The 15,324-nt window shown below is 43.1% G+C and overlaps 1 protein-coding gene across 2 annotated transcripts in view; it reads left to right on the top strand.

The window, feature by feature from the left end:
- The window catches only part of BMPER (BMP binding endothelial regulator), a 247,467-nt gene that overhangs the window by 121,037 nt on the left and 111,106 nt on the right, over positions 1-15,324 (top strand). For both annotated transcript variants that reach the window (XM_080818648.1, XM_080818647.1), the window contains exon 7: positions 12,677-12,776. In XM_080818648.1, the coding sequence (XP_080674774.1) occupies positions 12,677-12,776 (100 nt within the window). The remainder of the gene's footprint in view (positions 1-12,676; positions 12,777-15,324) is intronic.

The following is a 15,324-nucleotide window of genomic DNA, read 5'->3' on the forward strand; positions in this document are numbered from 1 at the left end:
ACCTTTCACAGCCCTGTTCCTTAGCCACTGAAATGTACTTTGAATGGCTGATCCTAGAGAGAGCAGGGTGGAGGTGAGGGGGAGTGAAGGTGCATTTTTGTCAGGGACTTTTGTAGCTCAACTGCTGGGCTGGGCACTTGAAGCATGTTCCCTCCTAAGATTTTCACAGTAGCTTCGTGGGAAAAATAGCCTTGTTTGGTAATAAAAGAACCAAGACTCAGATTAAATAAATTGGCCAGGGTCACTCATTTATTAATTTATGGAGCTGGTTGGGATTCAAGATTGATTTGACTTTAAATATTTGTTGGAGAGAACATTTAATGAACACTTACTATGCACCAGGCCCTGGACTAAAAGCTTTTCTTCCATCATCTTATTCTTTGCATGAACTCTGTGACACTGAGTACTGTTGTTTTCCTAATTTACAGATGAAGAAATTGAAATTTAGGGAAGTTAAGTAACTTCGGTGCAAAGTAATAAACTGGAGTCGGAGGGAGCCCTTAACGCCAGGGGTTTGTTCCTTTGAGTCATGTGGTTTCCCAGTTTTCCTTCTTGATTTAGGATCTGGAAACTTTCCTGGTTTGTACTGAGCTCAAGGCGCAGATCTTCTCATGTCTTCATGGACTAGGATTTCATAAACATTTAAAAAAGTAATCTTCCCTTGATTCTCGATTCATCACCCAGTATCTGGAGTTTAGTATCATTTCCACATTAATGGATGTTGTTATTTCTGTAACTCTAATTGAACCTACTTGGAGTTTTGAGCATATTTCAATGCATATACCTTATGTATAAATATTAGATGAAAGAAATGGCCTCTTTACAAAGATTTGCAGTCTTCTGGCCACAACGTTGGGATACATGTCTAACTAACTGAGAGTTTCTTCCTCCATTCCTGTGTACCCTTTAGAATTGGGAATATTTGAGAATAGGATCATTTAAAATTTTTACTATGAACAGTTTTGGTGCTCACACTGCTCCTTTTATTTCCAAGTTTCGAGAACTCTTCTGCTTTTTAAAGTCAAACCCTTGAGAGCCTTTGAGAACTATGGATTTTGAATCCCAATCTTGTGGTTGCTCAAGTTCCCCACCATTGTGTGTTTTATTACTGTTGTCATGACAGCAGTTCTTTTCCAGACACCACTGATCCTAGGGAAATGTGCCACTTGTGACTGCAAAGTTAGAGTCTGCTTGGGAGGGTTTGCAAAAGAGGGAACAAGAATCAAGCCTAAAGGCCATCTCAGGGCAGATCAGTTAAACCGCTCAAGAGATCATACTCTCTGTCCTAGACAATTGGAAACACTTTCCTAGAACAAAAACACAAAATACTCTTTGTGCATGAATGTCCACAGAGTGAGTTTTTAATAAAATATATATGTAACATAAGTGTTAGTACATTTTCCGCCTTAGCAATTTTTGGAGGGAGATGGACATGTTTGGTTTTGGAATCTCATCCACAGAGTCCCTGAACAGACCTTATCAGATTGCTACTTAGCACAAATCAAAATTTTACGTCCCACCTGAAACTAAAGAAGAATACTTCACTTCAAGGGCAATATCCATAGTCTACATGCTTTTGAATATGACAGACATTGTTTTGATCACAGATATATTCAACCAGTCAGAACTAGCAATGTTTGAGCTACTTTTTTCTATCAGTTCTATGAACTTGTTAACCAAACTGTAGTCCTGGTGGATGAGACTTTTTATAAATAACATTGATCCATTTAAAATGTGATTTTCTGGATTTCTTGGTCAAAAAAGGGCTGGATATTCTACCTTCGGTATGTAGGCTTTCACTCAATCTGCCTGTATTCAGGACATTGCCATCATCTTCCAGTTGGCCTGGTATAATAAAATGGTAGATATTTCTGAACTACTGTCTCCCTGAGTCCTAGACATTTGCGCGCCCCCCCCCCCATCTTCCCTTCAACACTGGTGTTTGGAGAGATGTATGGGGCGGGTTCTCAGTGGCTCTGTTTGGTCCACTCACCACTGAAGTCCTGACAGCTATTTTAAGTGGGTGGGTTTTCATTTGATTTCTAATTAAAGGTGGCCTTCCACTCTCTTTTAGCTTCTTAGGAGAGTTCCAAGGAGACTATCTTTGCTTTCCACTGAAGCATTTAGGAAAGTTCTGACAAGCACTTGAACATCTGTCCTAGCTATGGTCTAAAAGACCCAGTCCTGAACCCAGTCCTATCTGTATCATTTTCTGAAATAAGGTACTAATTGTGTTATTCAGGTAGAACTTTTTCCCATGCCTTTCAATAAGATTAAGGATTTGACCTGTCCAGTCCTGGTTCTTCATCGTTCTTGGGGAAAAAAAGGTCTGTGGTTGCTAAGCGTGTTGTCACAGTTATAGAGCTAAACATAACCAGGCAAGCTTTCCAACCAGCTGCTGCCTCACTGAGGCATCTTCCCCCTTCTGGCCTCTTGACTGCATGATCTGGCCAAGATCACAAGACAGTGCCTCTGAACCTGGTCTGATATTATTCCAGGAGAAGCTTGATTTACTATAACTCATTGTTTCTATAAGAGGCCAGGCACTTTTTCTTTCTACCTGACCAATGTATGAATTCATTTGTCAGAAAATATAATACAGCTATGCCTTGTCTATTAGGTGGCTGTTTTATACTGTCCAGGGTTGGACAGTGATGGCCAGTCCTCCTAGCAGGTCAGAGTTCATGATAGAGGAAATATCATTTTCCTGGACTGGGTAGGAGTCCATCTTCTGCTGCGTCTGTCTGCCATCGTCTCCTCTGTTTGGCACCACCACCATTTCATGGGCACCTGGCTTTTCAGTCTAGCATGGCTACTACTTCACCCTCTTTGATAGCACATCTCTACTAATATCCCAGAAGCCTCTGGTGATAAAGCAGTGTGGAGGGGAGGTGGGAAGGACCAATATCACTTTCTCTTTTGTGTGGTTTACTCAATCACAGGAATCCTGTATCAGAGGGGCCTGTACTTCAATATGTCACAGAGGTTTCAATGACACAGTTCTTTTAGGCTTTACTTTCCACGGCTTTCTCCTGTAGGAGCAAAATGGGCATCCATGACATGACTTTGGGGTGACTCGAGTGACAGATGCCAAGTCCATAATGCCTTCTTTCCGTAATTAGGCTCAGGAACTGCTGGTTGTGTTGTGCTGTGTCTCTTCCTCCCTTAGGATGGATTTTTTTTCTCAGGAGAAGCTGAACAGGTGAACCTCTGCCTTTCACTGGACTTGCCCAGACATGTCTGAATATTAGCTGTGGCTCAAACTGGGACCCTCCCCCTACCCCTTCCACAGCTGTTTCCAACAGCCTGTACACTTCTTTTCCTTTGATCATCTTTGGCCTAGATTATGATCATCCCAAGAGCTTGCCAAGATTGGGTTGCAGCCTGTTTGTCTCAGAACGCAAATTTTGAATTGGTTGACAAGACCAATGCCCAGGGGCACCACTAGTTTGAAAGAATGGTGCCAGAAATCTCTAGTCTCCCTGGACAGGGTCCCTTGATTGAGGTCAGGGTGTTTATAGGACTCCTTCATATTTTACTTACAACATTTAAGATTTGGTTAAAATTTTAGGAAATTGTCACTTGATACAAAATAGAGAACTGTGTAAAGGTAATGTATATTGAATGAAGATTTTGAAATTTCTCATTTAAAGACCACCGTGTCTTAACATATAGACATTCAAATGTTTGATGAATGGGCAAACAAAAGCCAAAATGCTGTGACTAGCCAACGGCCATTCAGAAGTTAAAATGAAGTGAAAAACTTATTTTTCAGTAGTGTGTTCAAGCATACCAGATTTAGGAACTATCCCAAAGACTTGTAAAGTTTAATTTTGTCAATACATTGCGGGGATCCAGATACACCTTACTTAGGACTAGTTCATTTGAAGACCATAGATAATTTTGTGCCTCAGGAACCTCAGTGGAACACAAACATATGTGACTGACTTTCAGCTCTGGCTGACAACCAGCAAGTAGGTGTTTAAGTGAAAACCAAGCTCTTCTGATGGTACTGTGGCCTCACTGTAGGGGTAGCAGGACTGAGGCCTTTGTGGAGGATAAAGGAAATATTCACATGGTGTCTGCCCTCTTTGAACTCTCAGCCAAGTTTGGGGCAAGTGATTAACGCAAATGAAACTCCGTGAAAACAAAATGGAACCATGTACAAAGCAGGTAGTGTACATCAGTTGTTTTTGGTAGCCAAACTTAAGTCAACTGAAAGGTTTCAGAGAAATAGTTCATCAGTGATGCTTGGGTTTCTGTCTTTGGGGATCAGTATTGGTAGAGCCTTGCCTCCATCAAAGAGGAGGGGCCTCTTCCTTAGCTCATCTCCAGCTTTGCTGCACTGGAGACAACCTGAGGAAAATGAAAAACGTCCTTTCTCCTCCACAATGGTGTTATTTCCTTCCTTTCAGGAATGGCTCATAACTCATGGGAGGTGTGAGTTCTGAATGATTGTTCTTTTCATCTCCCTGGAAGTGGGCCAGACTGTAGATAAAGCGTTTGATGTGTCAGCAGTAGGCTTGTAACAGCTTTGACTACTTACATGATGATGAAAGGTTGAACTTTGATAAAAAATGGCAAGAAAAGGAAAAGGGCTCATTTTCATTCTTTTGCTTTGAGGGGGTGGTGGGTGGCAGTTGAGAAGTGTCCTACGAGGGTGGTCCTTGAGGTCTCCGGGAATCTGAAATAGTAGGAGGCAGTTCTCTCGTGGATTTCTTTGCTTGTGTATTGATTGTTTGGGGGGGGGGCACCCATGCTCACTGGCACGGCTGGGCCAGATTCTCAGGGCCTTATCGATAAGCCCCTACCTCTCCACCCAGTGAGCCCTGGAAAGGGGTATCACATTCCTCAGGGTGGATCTCTTAGGTTTCCAGCCATCCCTCAGCACCTGCTGGCAGACACCAAACAAACCAGTCCTGGGGAATCTACTCTGACTCGTGGGGCTTTTTCCCCCAACCCCCGGTTCCCAGGGCATTTGTCTGGAGGTCTCGTCTGTGCATGCTCCCATAGGGTGGTCTTACCTTCCCGCTTCTAAAATAGACAAAGAATGCAGTGAAATATTTGTGAAAACCCAGAACCAGTTGGATTTGCCTCAAACTATATCCTGGTCTTATCAGCAATTGGTGTGTCAGTCTTCGTGCCAAAGCGGGGCTTGGGGAGGAGGAAGAATTTTGAAATTTTCTTTTCCAAAGCAAAACCACAGAAAAGCAAAAACAGAAATAACCACCTGTCGTTCAGGTGAGTGACCAGACAGTGTGAAGAGCAAGGGCTCAAAGAGGAATACAGATGAGTTTTACCCTTAAATAGGAGGCATAGGTAAACACAGTACAGAAACCTCCTTTTAAAATGGTATTAGTGGAACAATAGTAAACATACTCACATCACCTGCTTATTTAAGAATCTGATATTTATTTTACAAAATTCTGACCTCTGGCTCTGCATCTTTGTGCGCTCAAAGCCCAGCACTCTCTCCATAGCCGGGCTGGGCCTGTTCATTATGCAGCCACTGGGAACTGGCTCGATGTGCTGCCAGTGGGCTTAGGCCTCACTGACGTGCCATGCAAACCCAGGGGCGATGCTAGGACAGACATTTTTCTGTAAGTGTCTTTGAAGATGAGGGGCAGCGTAAAACTCTGTGGTCTGTCTGGCTACCAGAGGACCCTGAAGTCCCTCCTAGGGCTCGCCAGCACAGGCCAGAGGGTGACTAGCAGAGTCAAACTGCTTGGTGGGAGCTTGAGTTTAGGGGAGCAGTACTCACCAGTATGGCCAGCGTGCTGCTTCTGTAGAGGTCTCTTGGCCAAGACAGAAGCTTTCCCACTTGATGAACATCTAAGACCTTGCTCTTTAAGCTGTCCATTTGTGCATATGAATTGCCTGTGGCAATAAAAGAAAGAGTGCATAAGATGTGAAATTCAGATTGTCTGGGTTGGATATCACTTTCTGAAAGTTACAATGAAATAACTAGAGAAAAGCATAGGAAAAACAAAAGGTGGGCATGAACTTGTTCGGTTCAGCAACCATATGACTAGGATTTAAATAGAGATTTTTAGCTATCTCTTTCTTTCTGATTAAAAAAAGGGGGGGGACTAGCTTTCTCAATGAGAGAATGGCTGATAGAGTGATAGAGTGGGTTATTGTAGTGTTTCATGGTCACCTAAGGCCTCAGCTATTACATCTGGGACTGCACAGGTGAAATTCAATGTCACTTCTTTAACAATCATTGTTGAAGGCAGAATAATGGATTCCCTGGCCCCCAAGATACCCATGTTCTAATCCCCCCAAAATGTGACTGTGGCCTCAAATGGCAAAATGGACTTTGCAGATGTGGTTAAGTTGAGGATTTTGATGTGAGATTATCCTGTATTATCTGGATAGGCCCTCTCACAAGAGGCCTTATAAATGGAGGCAGGAGGGTCCGAGTTAGGGAGAGATTATGAAGATGCTATGTTAATGCCTTTACGATGAAGTAAGGAGTCTGAGAGCCAAGGAAGGCTGGCAGCCTCTGGAAGCTGGAACAGGGCAAGGAAACAGATTCTGCCCTCGAGTCTCCGGAGAGAACCCAGCCCTGCTGACATGTCGATTGAAGCCCATATTGACTTCTGACTCTTCCAGAACTGTAAGATACTAAGTGTGTTTTGTTTTAAGCCACTGAGTCTGTGTGGTAATTTATTACGGGAGCAATAGGAAACCAAAGCAATACTATGAACAACAATACAGTCGGGCATAGAGGTATTAATTGATGGAAAACATAAAAGGAATTTGTTTTAGGCTTGATTCTCGAGACAGAGTATCGTGTCATTGTTCTTTGAATAGGTATGAAGGACAAAAGGTTTTTGTTTTTGTCAGTCCAGCAGGGCACTTCTCAGGGATGATGGCTCAAGATTTTTATCGGACAGAGTAGGTATTTTGGTCAAACTTTAATGACATGTTCTTGACTCTATTTGTAGAGAATCCAAGTTGTGTTGTATTTTATCACTTGGAAACATAAGCCTATGGGTAGCGTAATGTTCTTACAGTAGAAAGTTTCCAGAGTCCTCACAGATTGTGATGTCCCAGCCCAGACCCTTTGGTGAATTTCACCCCATCAACCTCAACCACAACTCCATCCCTGCCTCCGTTCTTGCTGCTGTCTTCCCTCTCAGGCTGGAGTATAGTGGCCTCCAGCCACCAGCAAGCTGAAGTAAGGTCTGGCTCATGTCTCAGAGAAAACTCCCCCAAATGGGAAATGTGCTCCGTCATTCAGAATACACGTCTTGAGCACATGTGGTGAGCCATGACATGCGTTAGCTGCTAGAGGAGCTAACAAGAACAATAAGCCTCAAAACCTAGTTGCTGGAAGCTCATGTCAGTGAGGCATTTAGCAAAATGCAATGCCTTGGACAGTAGCATCCGAGTCATCTGGGAAAATTAATGAAAATGCAGGTTCCTAGGCTGTGGCATGAGAAAACACTGGCTTAGTACAGTGGTCTTTAACTGGGAGTGATTTTGTCCTCTAGGGACAGTAGGCAGTATCCAGAGACATTTCCATTTGTTATAATAAGGGACAAAGTGTGCTACTGGCATCTAGTGGATAGAGGCCAGGAATGCTGTTAAATATTTTACAATGTACAGGATGGCCCCCTAAAACAGAGACTTCTCTGAATCAAAGTGTTATTAATGCCAAATTTGAAAGACCCTGGTCTACTGGGTAACTCTCACAGACACACCAGTATATTATTATACCACCGTGGTATTAGATATATATGTCAGTATCATGTGTGTGTGTACATGGGTGTACACAAGTCCATGTGTGTATGCATATCTATAAATAGCTTTCTCTCTAAGTAGGCTCATCACCTAGTACAATTTGGGGTGTCCTTTCTCCCGTTGTCCACTCTACTCCTGCTCCCTCCATCAGACAACTCACCCACTGGCCATCTTTGCTTTGATTTTCTATTCTGCACTGGCCAAGATCAATGGGGGCCAAGTACCAAGAACTTTACCCCTGGAAGTAACTGTCATGCTCTGAAACTTTAGCAAAATAAATTTGCAGATCGAAGAGAGGCATGGCTGAGAATATCCTTTTTCCCTTGTGACCTTTTTTGACCAATTTGCAGCTCAGAGTGGTTACTCTATTCACAAGTCAGCTTTGCATCACTGGCTGTTAATATAAGAATTATGGTGCACATATAAACTCTTTCCACCCAAGATATATTTCTCCCCTACACTAGCCCTGCCGAGTTTTCTGTCCCCTATTCTCACCTTCACCTAGAATCAATGGAGAATTCCATTCCCTTCAAACAATTGAACACTGGGCGGAGGGGCGGGGGGAATCCCTCTAGAATGTGGCTGAGTGTAGCTGATTGGTTCTAAATGGTTAGAAATGTACTCTTCAGCTCCCCGCCTCCTGTTGGGGAACCAGCTCTGCATCCTGGCCAGGGGATGAGTGCTATGTCACATGTTACAGTATGGTTTCCAGCCCTCAGTTCTCAGTGGTCTTTAGTGGTGGGGGAAGAAGCCTGTATGCACATGGCTGTGGTTTTCATCATCTTGCACTCATTACTATATTCAGGAAGATAGATTTTTATTATGCTGTAAGACTGTGGCTCTAGAGTAAACTTTGACACAAACCGATTGTGTTCTTGACTGAATCAGCTAAAACAAAAGTAAGGGGGCAGCCAATAGACTTGGGACAAGTTTCATGTCTTTCTTTTAAAAACAGCTACTGTCAGAGAGGCACTTGGATCTGCAGTTAGAAAAAACAACCACCTCTAAAGAACAAACTAAGGAAAAATGGTGGAAATTGTAACTCACCAGTACTGTGGAAGTTCCTAGCATTCCTCTCCTTGTTGACCGCATGAGAATATAGTCATTAATCCTTGGGTATTTTAACCTTGTAGACATTTTCAAATGTTTAACAAAACACGGTGGTGGGGGGGTCCTAGGAATCCTGCCAGCATAGGAGATGAAGTTAAGACTTGCTTTTTGATATATCAGCACCAAGAAACATTTAGGTAGTACCTAACATGTATAAAACCCAAGGAGATACTAGGTAAGCAGAGGTAGACTGCCCTGTAGACTGCCCTGTCTCATCAGGATCTTGTAGTTCAATGTGGTTTGAGAAATTCATTGAGATTCTAGGGCTCTTCCTGTGTGGTGACTCTTCCTTTCATTAGAGAAATTTTTACTGAGATGTTCCCTCGAGTCTGTCACTCTCCTGAAGGATATTAGGCTGAGAGGACTGGTCCCTGCTCTCGCTAAAGTCTGGTTTGGAGGCAAATCCAGTATCATCCTGCAGGGTTAAACTTCCATGTATGTGTCAAAAATACAGGAATACATAAGATAAAGAAAAATATTACAGGAAGATGGAGTGGGTCATCCACTCCCATCCACAGTGGGAAAGGAAGGGGTCTAGAAGCCTTCACAGGTGAGATGAGGCTCAAAATAGACCTTGAACAAAGCAAGAACTTTATAGCAGTCAGTGACAGGGAGAGAGGGAAAGAGGTACATATAAAGATGGCAGGCCGCAGATGTGCCTAGGGATAACAAAGAAGATACACTGGACCCCCCTCTCCAGGTTGGTATTGTGAGGAAAGGAGATGGGAGAGAAGATTATGGTTTATCTTGACAAAGTAGACTAACTGTGGTAATAAAGATCTAATGCATCTGAGTATTTTAATGCAATGAAATTTATTTCTTGCTCATATAATAGTTCACTGCAAGTGTTTAGTGGATAGACTTCCACATGGTGACACGGAAGTGGAAGCAGGCCCTTCCCATCTTGTATGGTATCCCCTCTATTCCTCTAGTAGAGACAGAAAGGGAGAACGTGGAGCACTGAGATGAGAGATTTTTATGGGTCAAGCCTAGCAGCATGTTTTTTATTTCCATCCACCGCCTCTTGGTCAAAATCTATTCATAAGGCCTAACCACGAGGGAGTCTGAGAAATGGAGTGCTGCTCTATGTCAGGAGAAGAAACCGATTTTATTGAGCACATAATTGCTCTTATAGTGGACATTGAGCCCGAATTTTGTCCCAAATGCAGTGGTAAATCATCCTCCACTTCAGCGTGAGGACACGCTCCATGGTGACATAGGCTCCAGGAGGCAAGTGAATTCTGTATACATTCACCGCTGCCTCCTTAGCATATGTAGACCTTAAATGCATATTTGATACAGTATTGAAATGACAGATGGGTGTTAGAAAGAGAAAGGAATCCTGGACATATTGAACTTTCCAGGATGGGTTAGTGCAAGATCTGCTGAGGCAGGGAAGCTGGTTAGTGAGATTGGGATAATCCGCAAGAGCCCAAGTTAGTGTAGTTGCAGTAGGAATTAGTATATTTTTAGGAACAGAAACGTGCGCTTCTGCTATTTTAACTTCCCTGGTTTATGGTACAGCCACATCTCATAGTTTAACCAGATTCCCTGCTGAGTTGAAATCATAGAAGCAGGTTGTGAGCCGAAAAGGGCTGGCACCTTCTTTGGAGGTATTAATTGGAATGCAGCCTTGGGACTGGGGCTGTGCCACAACACTGCAACCCAAACAAAATAAAACTTGACTAAACCAGCAAACCCAGATTGGAGTTCAAGTTACTTTAATGGGCTCTTGGGAAAGACAAACTGCAGTTGTTTTATATATGCAAAATCCGCTCTTTGACCTTAGTGTAAGGAAAATGACCAGCTCCCACATAATCTCTTGGCAGCTTTCTGAAGCATTGGACAAGGTAACTCCTATGCAATTATGCGATCTTTTAAAAATTTTTAATTTTAAAATATGCTTGAAAAATAGATGCTGCTCCAACAAGAACAGAGACTATCGATGAAAAGACTGTGTTCTCTGTGCACCTACGAGAAGCCAGCACACGGGCAGCCTCGGGTGGCCTAGGCTTCAGGATTTTAGGAAGTGGCTCGCAGATGAATTTTTTTTGAAATTAAAAGTTAAAGGAAGCATTCTGTCCTCCCTCTAGACTGAGCTTTTGTGGTGTATGTAGACCTCAGAGTCTGACCTAGACTCGGGTTGTGTGCCTCTGAAGTCCGACGAAAGGCCTGACTTTAGGCTTGTGCATAGTGGAGTGAGGAACAGCATAGAGAACAACCAGGGATTCTTAGGAGATTTTTAGTGATTCTTGCTGATCTGGAAATAATGTAAGAACAACAGAAGCGCTTTTTGTGGTATTTTTTGCATGTTCTCTATTGGTTTGGGGACGAATCCAACGTGAAAGTGGCTTAAAAATAATAAATATCTAAAAAAAACCATAACGTGCCCTACCCTTTTCATCCACTCATACCAAAAAATGAATAGTAATAACAAAACTGGCAAGAAGAGGAAAGGAGAGCAGGAACAATGGATGGCGGCCGTGCATGGGGATGGGCATGAATATGACCCAGACAGCTAACGTCTGGTGTTATTGCAGAAAGTGTTGGAGAAGGTGTGAGGAAAGGCTGCGGGGAATCTTTCCCTTCTCTGAGGCATGAGTTCCTCATTTCCTGAGGCCTCTTGAGATATGAATTACTGGTTTCAGACAGCAGATACCTGAGGGTCTACTAGTTTGCTTTCTAGTTCAAATCCCAGAGAGGCCAATCCACTGAAATTCCATTTGCCTAGTGATCTGTTTACCAAATCTACTTATTTTTCTTAAAATTAATTATTCATAAATTTGGTAGCAATTCATTTTGCACCGGATAGTTTTCACATGAGCCTTACAAAGGTGTTGGATGTAAATTGACTGGAAAGTACCCTCCCCCCCCCCCCCCCCCCCCCCCGCCTTCCCCAGCTTTCTGAAGATTCAATTACAAGTTGCTGAGGCTGGAAAAACAGACGCCTCTGGTGAGGCATCAAGGAGGGGGAGGGGGCATGCTGCATCTTCAAGTTGTACAGAGGGGAGAGATGCTGAGGGCCAGAGGAGGCGGGGGCATGCTGAGGTGAAGAAGGAAGGAAAGGGTGTCAGAGAGGAAGAAAGGGCAGAGAGCGAGGGGCAGGGAAGAATTCAAAGGCTCTAGAACTTCTCCCATAGGCAGTTGAGCCTTTGCCATTCATTCCAATACCAGTCATCATTTGCCTTCTGCTTATGATAGAAACAGGTTTGGTTAGCTGAGTGAGTTCAGTGAAATGGTTCTCCTGAATATTGGCTTTCAGCATATCCGTTTTCAGCAGCCTGGCTGCTTCCTTAAATCCGAGGCTCGTTGAGTCATGCTAGCAACACCTTTAAGCAGTGGCAGGAAGGGAAGATGTCTGCAGAACCTACAGAAAGATGGGGGTCTGAAAGAGGAGGAAACGTCTCTGTAGAAACCAGAGGGCTCCTTTGCTTGCTTGGGGTTGGAAAGGGAGGCCAACTTGTCCTGGTTTGACCAAGACTTCCCCATTTTAGTACTGAGAGCCTCCAGTCTCAGGCAAACTGAGATGGTTGGCTAGTCCTAAGAAGGAAAAAGATAAATAAAGGTGATATTGGGTGGGGAGAGGTGATGCTGTAATAGACTTTTCAGGGGCAGTCTTTTGGAGGGTGTAGTTCGTGTGGCTTACAGGGAGGATAAATGGAGAGTTGGGAGAAATTACACAGATGTGAGCAGTCACCACAGGGACCTAATACCAGGGAAGGCCCTAGGTTTGTTCCAGACATCTTGATTATATGATATATATGCACTTACTTTTCTAAATGTGCTTTTTTTTTTTCTCTCTCTCTCTTTTCTTCAGGGAGGCAGGACACAGTGCGTGAGAGAAGTATGTCCCATTCTCTCCTGTCCTCAGCACCTTAGCCACACTCCCCCAGGACAGTGCTGCCCCAAATGTTTGGGTGAGTGACTGTTTTCAGGTCAAAGAGCAATGTAATTCATTCTTGGGAGTTTCTATTGAGAGTCTTCATTCACATTGTTATGTTGGGGGTCTCAGGTTGTCCTAGTTCTTGACTTATTAGGAATACTTGCTTCCTCTGATTATAGGAGTTTATCTCTTTCCTGAGGTCTCTATAGGGCTCTTTCTTTCTTTCTTTCATTTCTTCTTCTTTTTTTTAAGATTTTATTTATTTATTTGACACAGAGAGAACACAAGTAGGAGGAGCAGTAGGCAGAGGGAAAGGGAGAAGCAGGGAGCCCAATGCGGGGCTCGATCCCAGAACCCTGAGATCATGACCAGAGCAGAAGACAGATGCTTAACTGACTGAGCCACCCAAGTGCCCCATCTACAAGGGTTTTCTTCTCTCTTGTCTTCCCCTGTAGCTGTAAACCTGGTTTACCAGACAACCTGTGGTAATAGTTCTTGACAGAGAAAGCAGTATTGAAGAAACTGTCTTTCACTGGACATGTGAGGATCAGTAGAAATGACTAGTATTTTAAAGGCATATGAAGCTAACACATGGAGGAATATAGACCAGTATTACTTTCAGAGGCAAAAACATGCAAGAGGATAACACCAAAAGCAAGAGGTTTGGGAAGAATAATGAAAAATCACCAACAAAAAAGGAAGATTAGCTATTTCTTTTTGAGCATTTACTACATCCTAGGCACCATGCAAAACACTTTTTATATGCTTTTTCTAATTAAATTTTCTCAGAAAACTGTGCTGTATAGGTGTTAAATATATCATTCTGATATGTAATATAGGTGCTATGATTAGTATAATTGCAGGAGATTCTACCCCTAGTAGAATCTAGATACTACCTCTAGTAGAATCTGGAAGGTGGCACAGCTAGGGAGTTATGGAGTTGGTACCTGAGCATGAGTCCCTGTGATTCCTAAGCCTGTGCTTTAACCTGCTGCTGCTCAGCCTCCCTGGGGATGTGGAGAGTGGCACACACATCGCTAAGTGAAAAGAGACAGCCTGCGATGGAGAATCTCTAGGGCAAGAGATCCTTTGGCGCTTGTTTATAATCTGTACGTCAGCTTCTTACATATGATCTTCAAGCTTTTGAGTTAGTCAAGGTCAGACTAATATTCAATATTCAATATACGTGGCTTGACCCAGTGTATGAACCCAATAGAACATCTCCCACTGGAATCTCCCAGCAACCCCACTCACATCTCCAGGGATCCTTGAGGAGGCTAACGCATTTCCTGAGTACCACTGGCTTGTGTCTCTGCTCCTGCTGTTTGTCTCTATTTTCTTCCTTCTCCTCCTCCTCCTCCTCAGATAATAACCTCTCCTCCTTTACCTCTGCTGCTGCTGCTGCTGCTTCTTCTTCTTCTTCTTCTTCTTCTTCTTCTTCTTCTTCTTCTTCCCCTTTCCCTTCCTCCCTCCTCCTCCTCCTCCTTTTTCTTCTCCTCCTCCTCCTCCTTTAACATCATTTTGTGCTTCCAGGGACACTCGCTCTCCAGTCTTTTCACATTCCGTGGTGCTATTGAATCAAGGCTCTTGTAGGAGATTTTATTGAAGGCTTGCGGTCAACGAGGAGGGTGATTACTCTAAAGAGAAGGACAGCGAACAACATGAAATGGAACCTTAAACTCCCTTTATGCATAAAGGTCTTAACTATTTTGCCTTTAGGAGAGTGCCACTGTTTGTCTTTTATTTGGGCTTTAGTCTCCTATTCAGTTATTGTCCACACCTTTTTTTGATTTTTCCCTTCTTTCTGTCATAGTTTGATTTTCTCAATTCCGGAACATCCTGTTAATGGATGTTTTTCATTCCCAGCTTATCACAGCCATAGCCTGAGTCTGTTTTTCTGCAACCAAGTTGTCAAATAGAGATATCTTGTTAAATGAAGGCAGTTTTCTCTTCTTCGAGGGATTCTTCTGCCAACTCTTCATCTAATAATGTGTACCTTCCCACCACATGTATACACACGCACGCACGCACACACACACACACACATGCACACACACATGCATGCATGCACATAATCCTTTTTAAGTAACTATGAAATGATTAAAAGAACAAAAGAGAATTGTTTAGACATGCCTGATTAAAGACATTTCCACTGAGAGATGTGCTTCTTGGGTTGCCAGTGTGTGCTTGTACCCCTGGCATAGAGTTAGCTAGTTCATTGTGGTTGAAATCATCATGCCTTTAGTCATGGTGGACACAGCATTCCATCTAAGCAGGAAAGTCATCACAGAGGAGGTGGCGTTTGGGGTCTGACAATGAAGATAAGTAGGTTTGATTAATGCTTTGAAGCCCGTACCATGGATGTGCTGAGTCAGCTCAGAAACTTCTCGTATGAGCAATGGCTGTTGTATTGAATGCAGATTTTTTTGTCCACTTGTGGTCATAAGACAGACTACAAAAGGAACGGCAAGTCTTAGGAAACTTGAAAAATCATAATTCTCCCAAATGAGACCTTTTTTGACTGACCTAAATCCCAGTGGAATAATGCAGAAATGGCTTAAATTAGGCTGTATATGGAGTCT

This window comes from Martes martes (assembly GCF_963455335.1).
Source record: "Martes martes genome assembly, chromosome: 11".
NCBI classification, from domain to species: Eukaryota; Metazoa; Chordata; class Mammalia; order Carnivora; family Mustelidae; genus Martes; species Martes martes.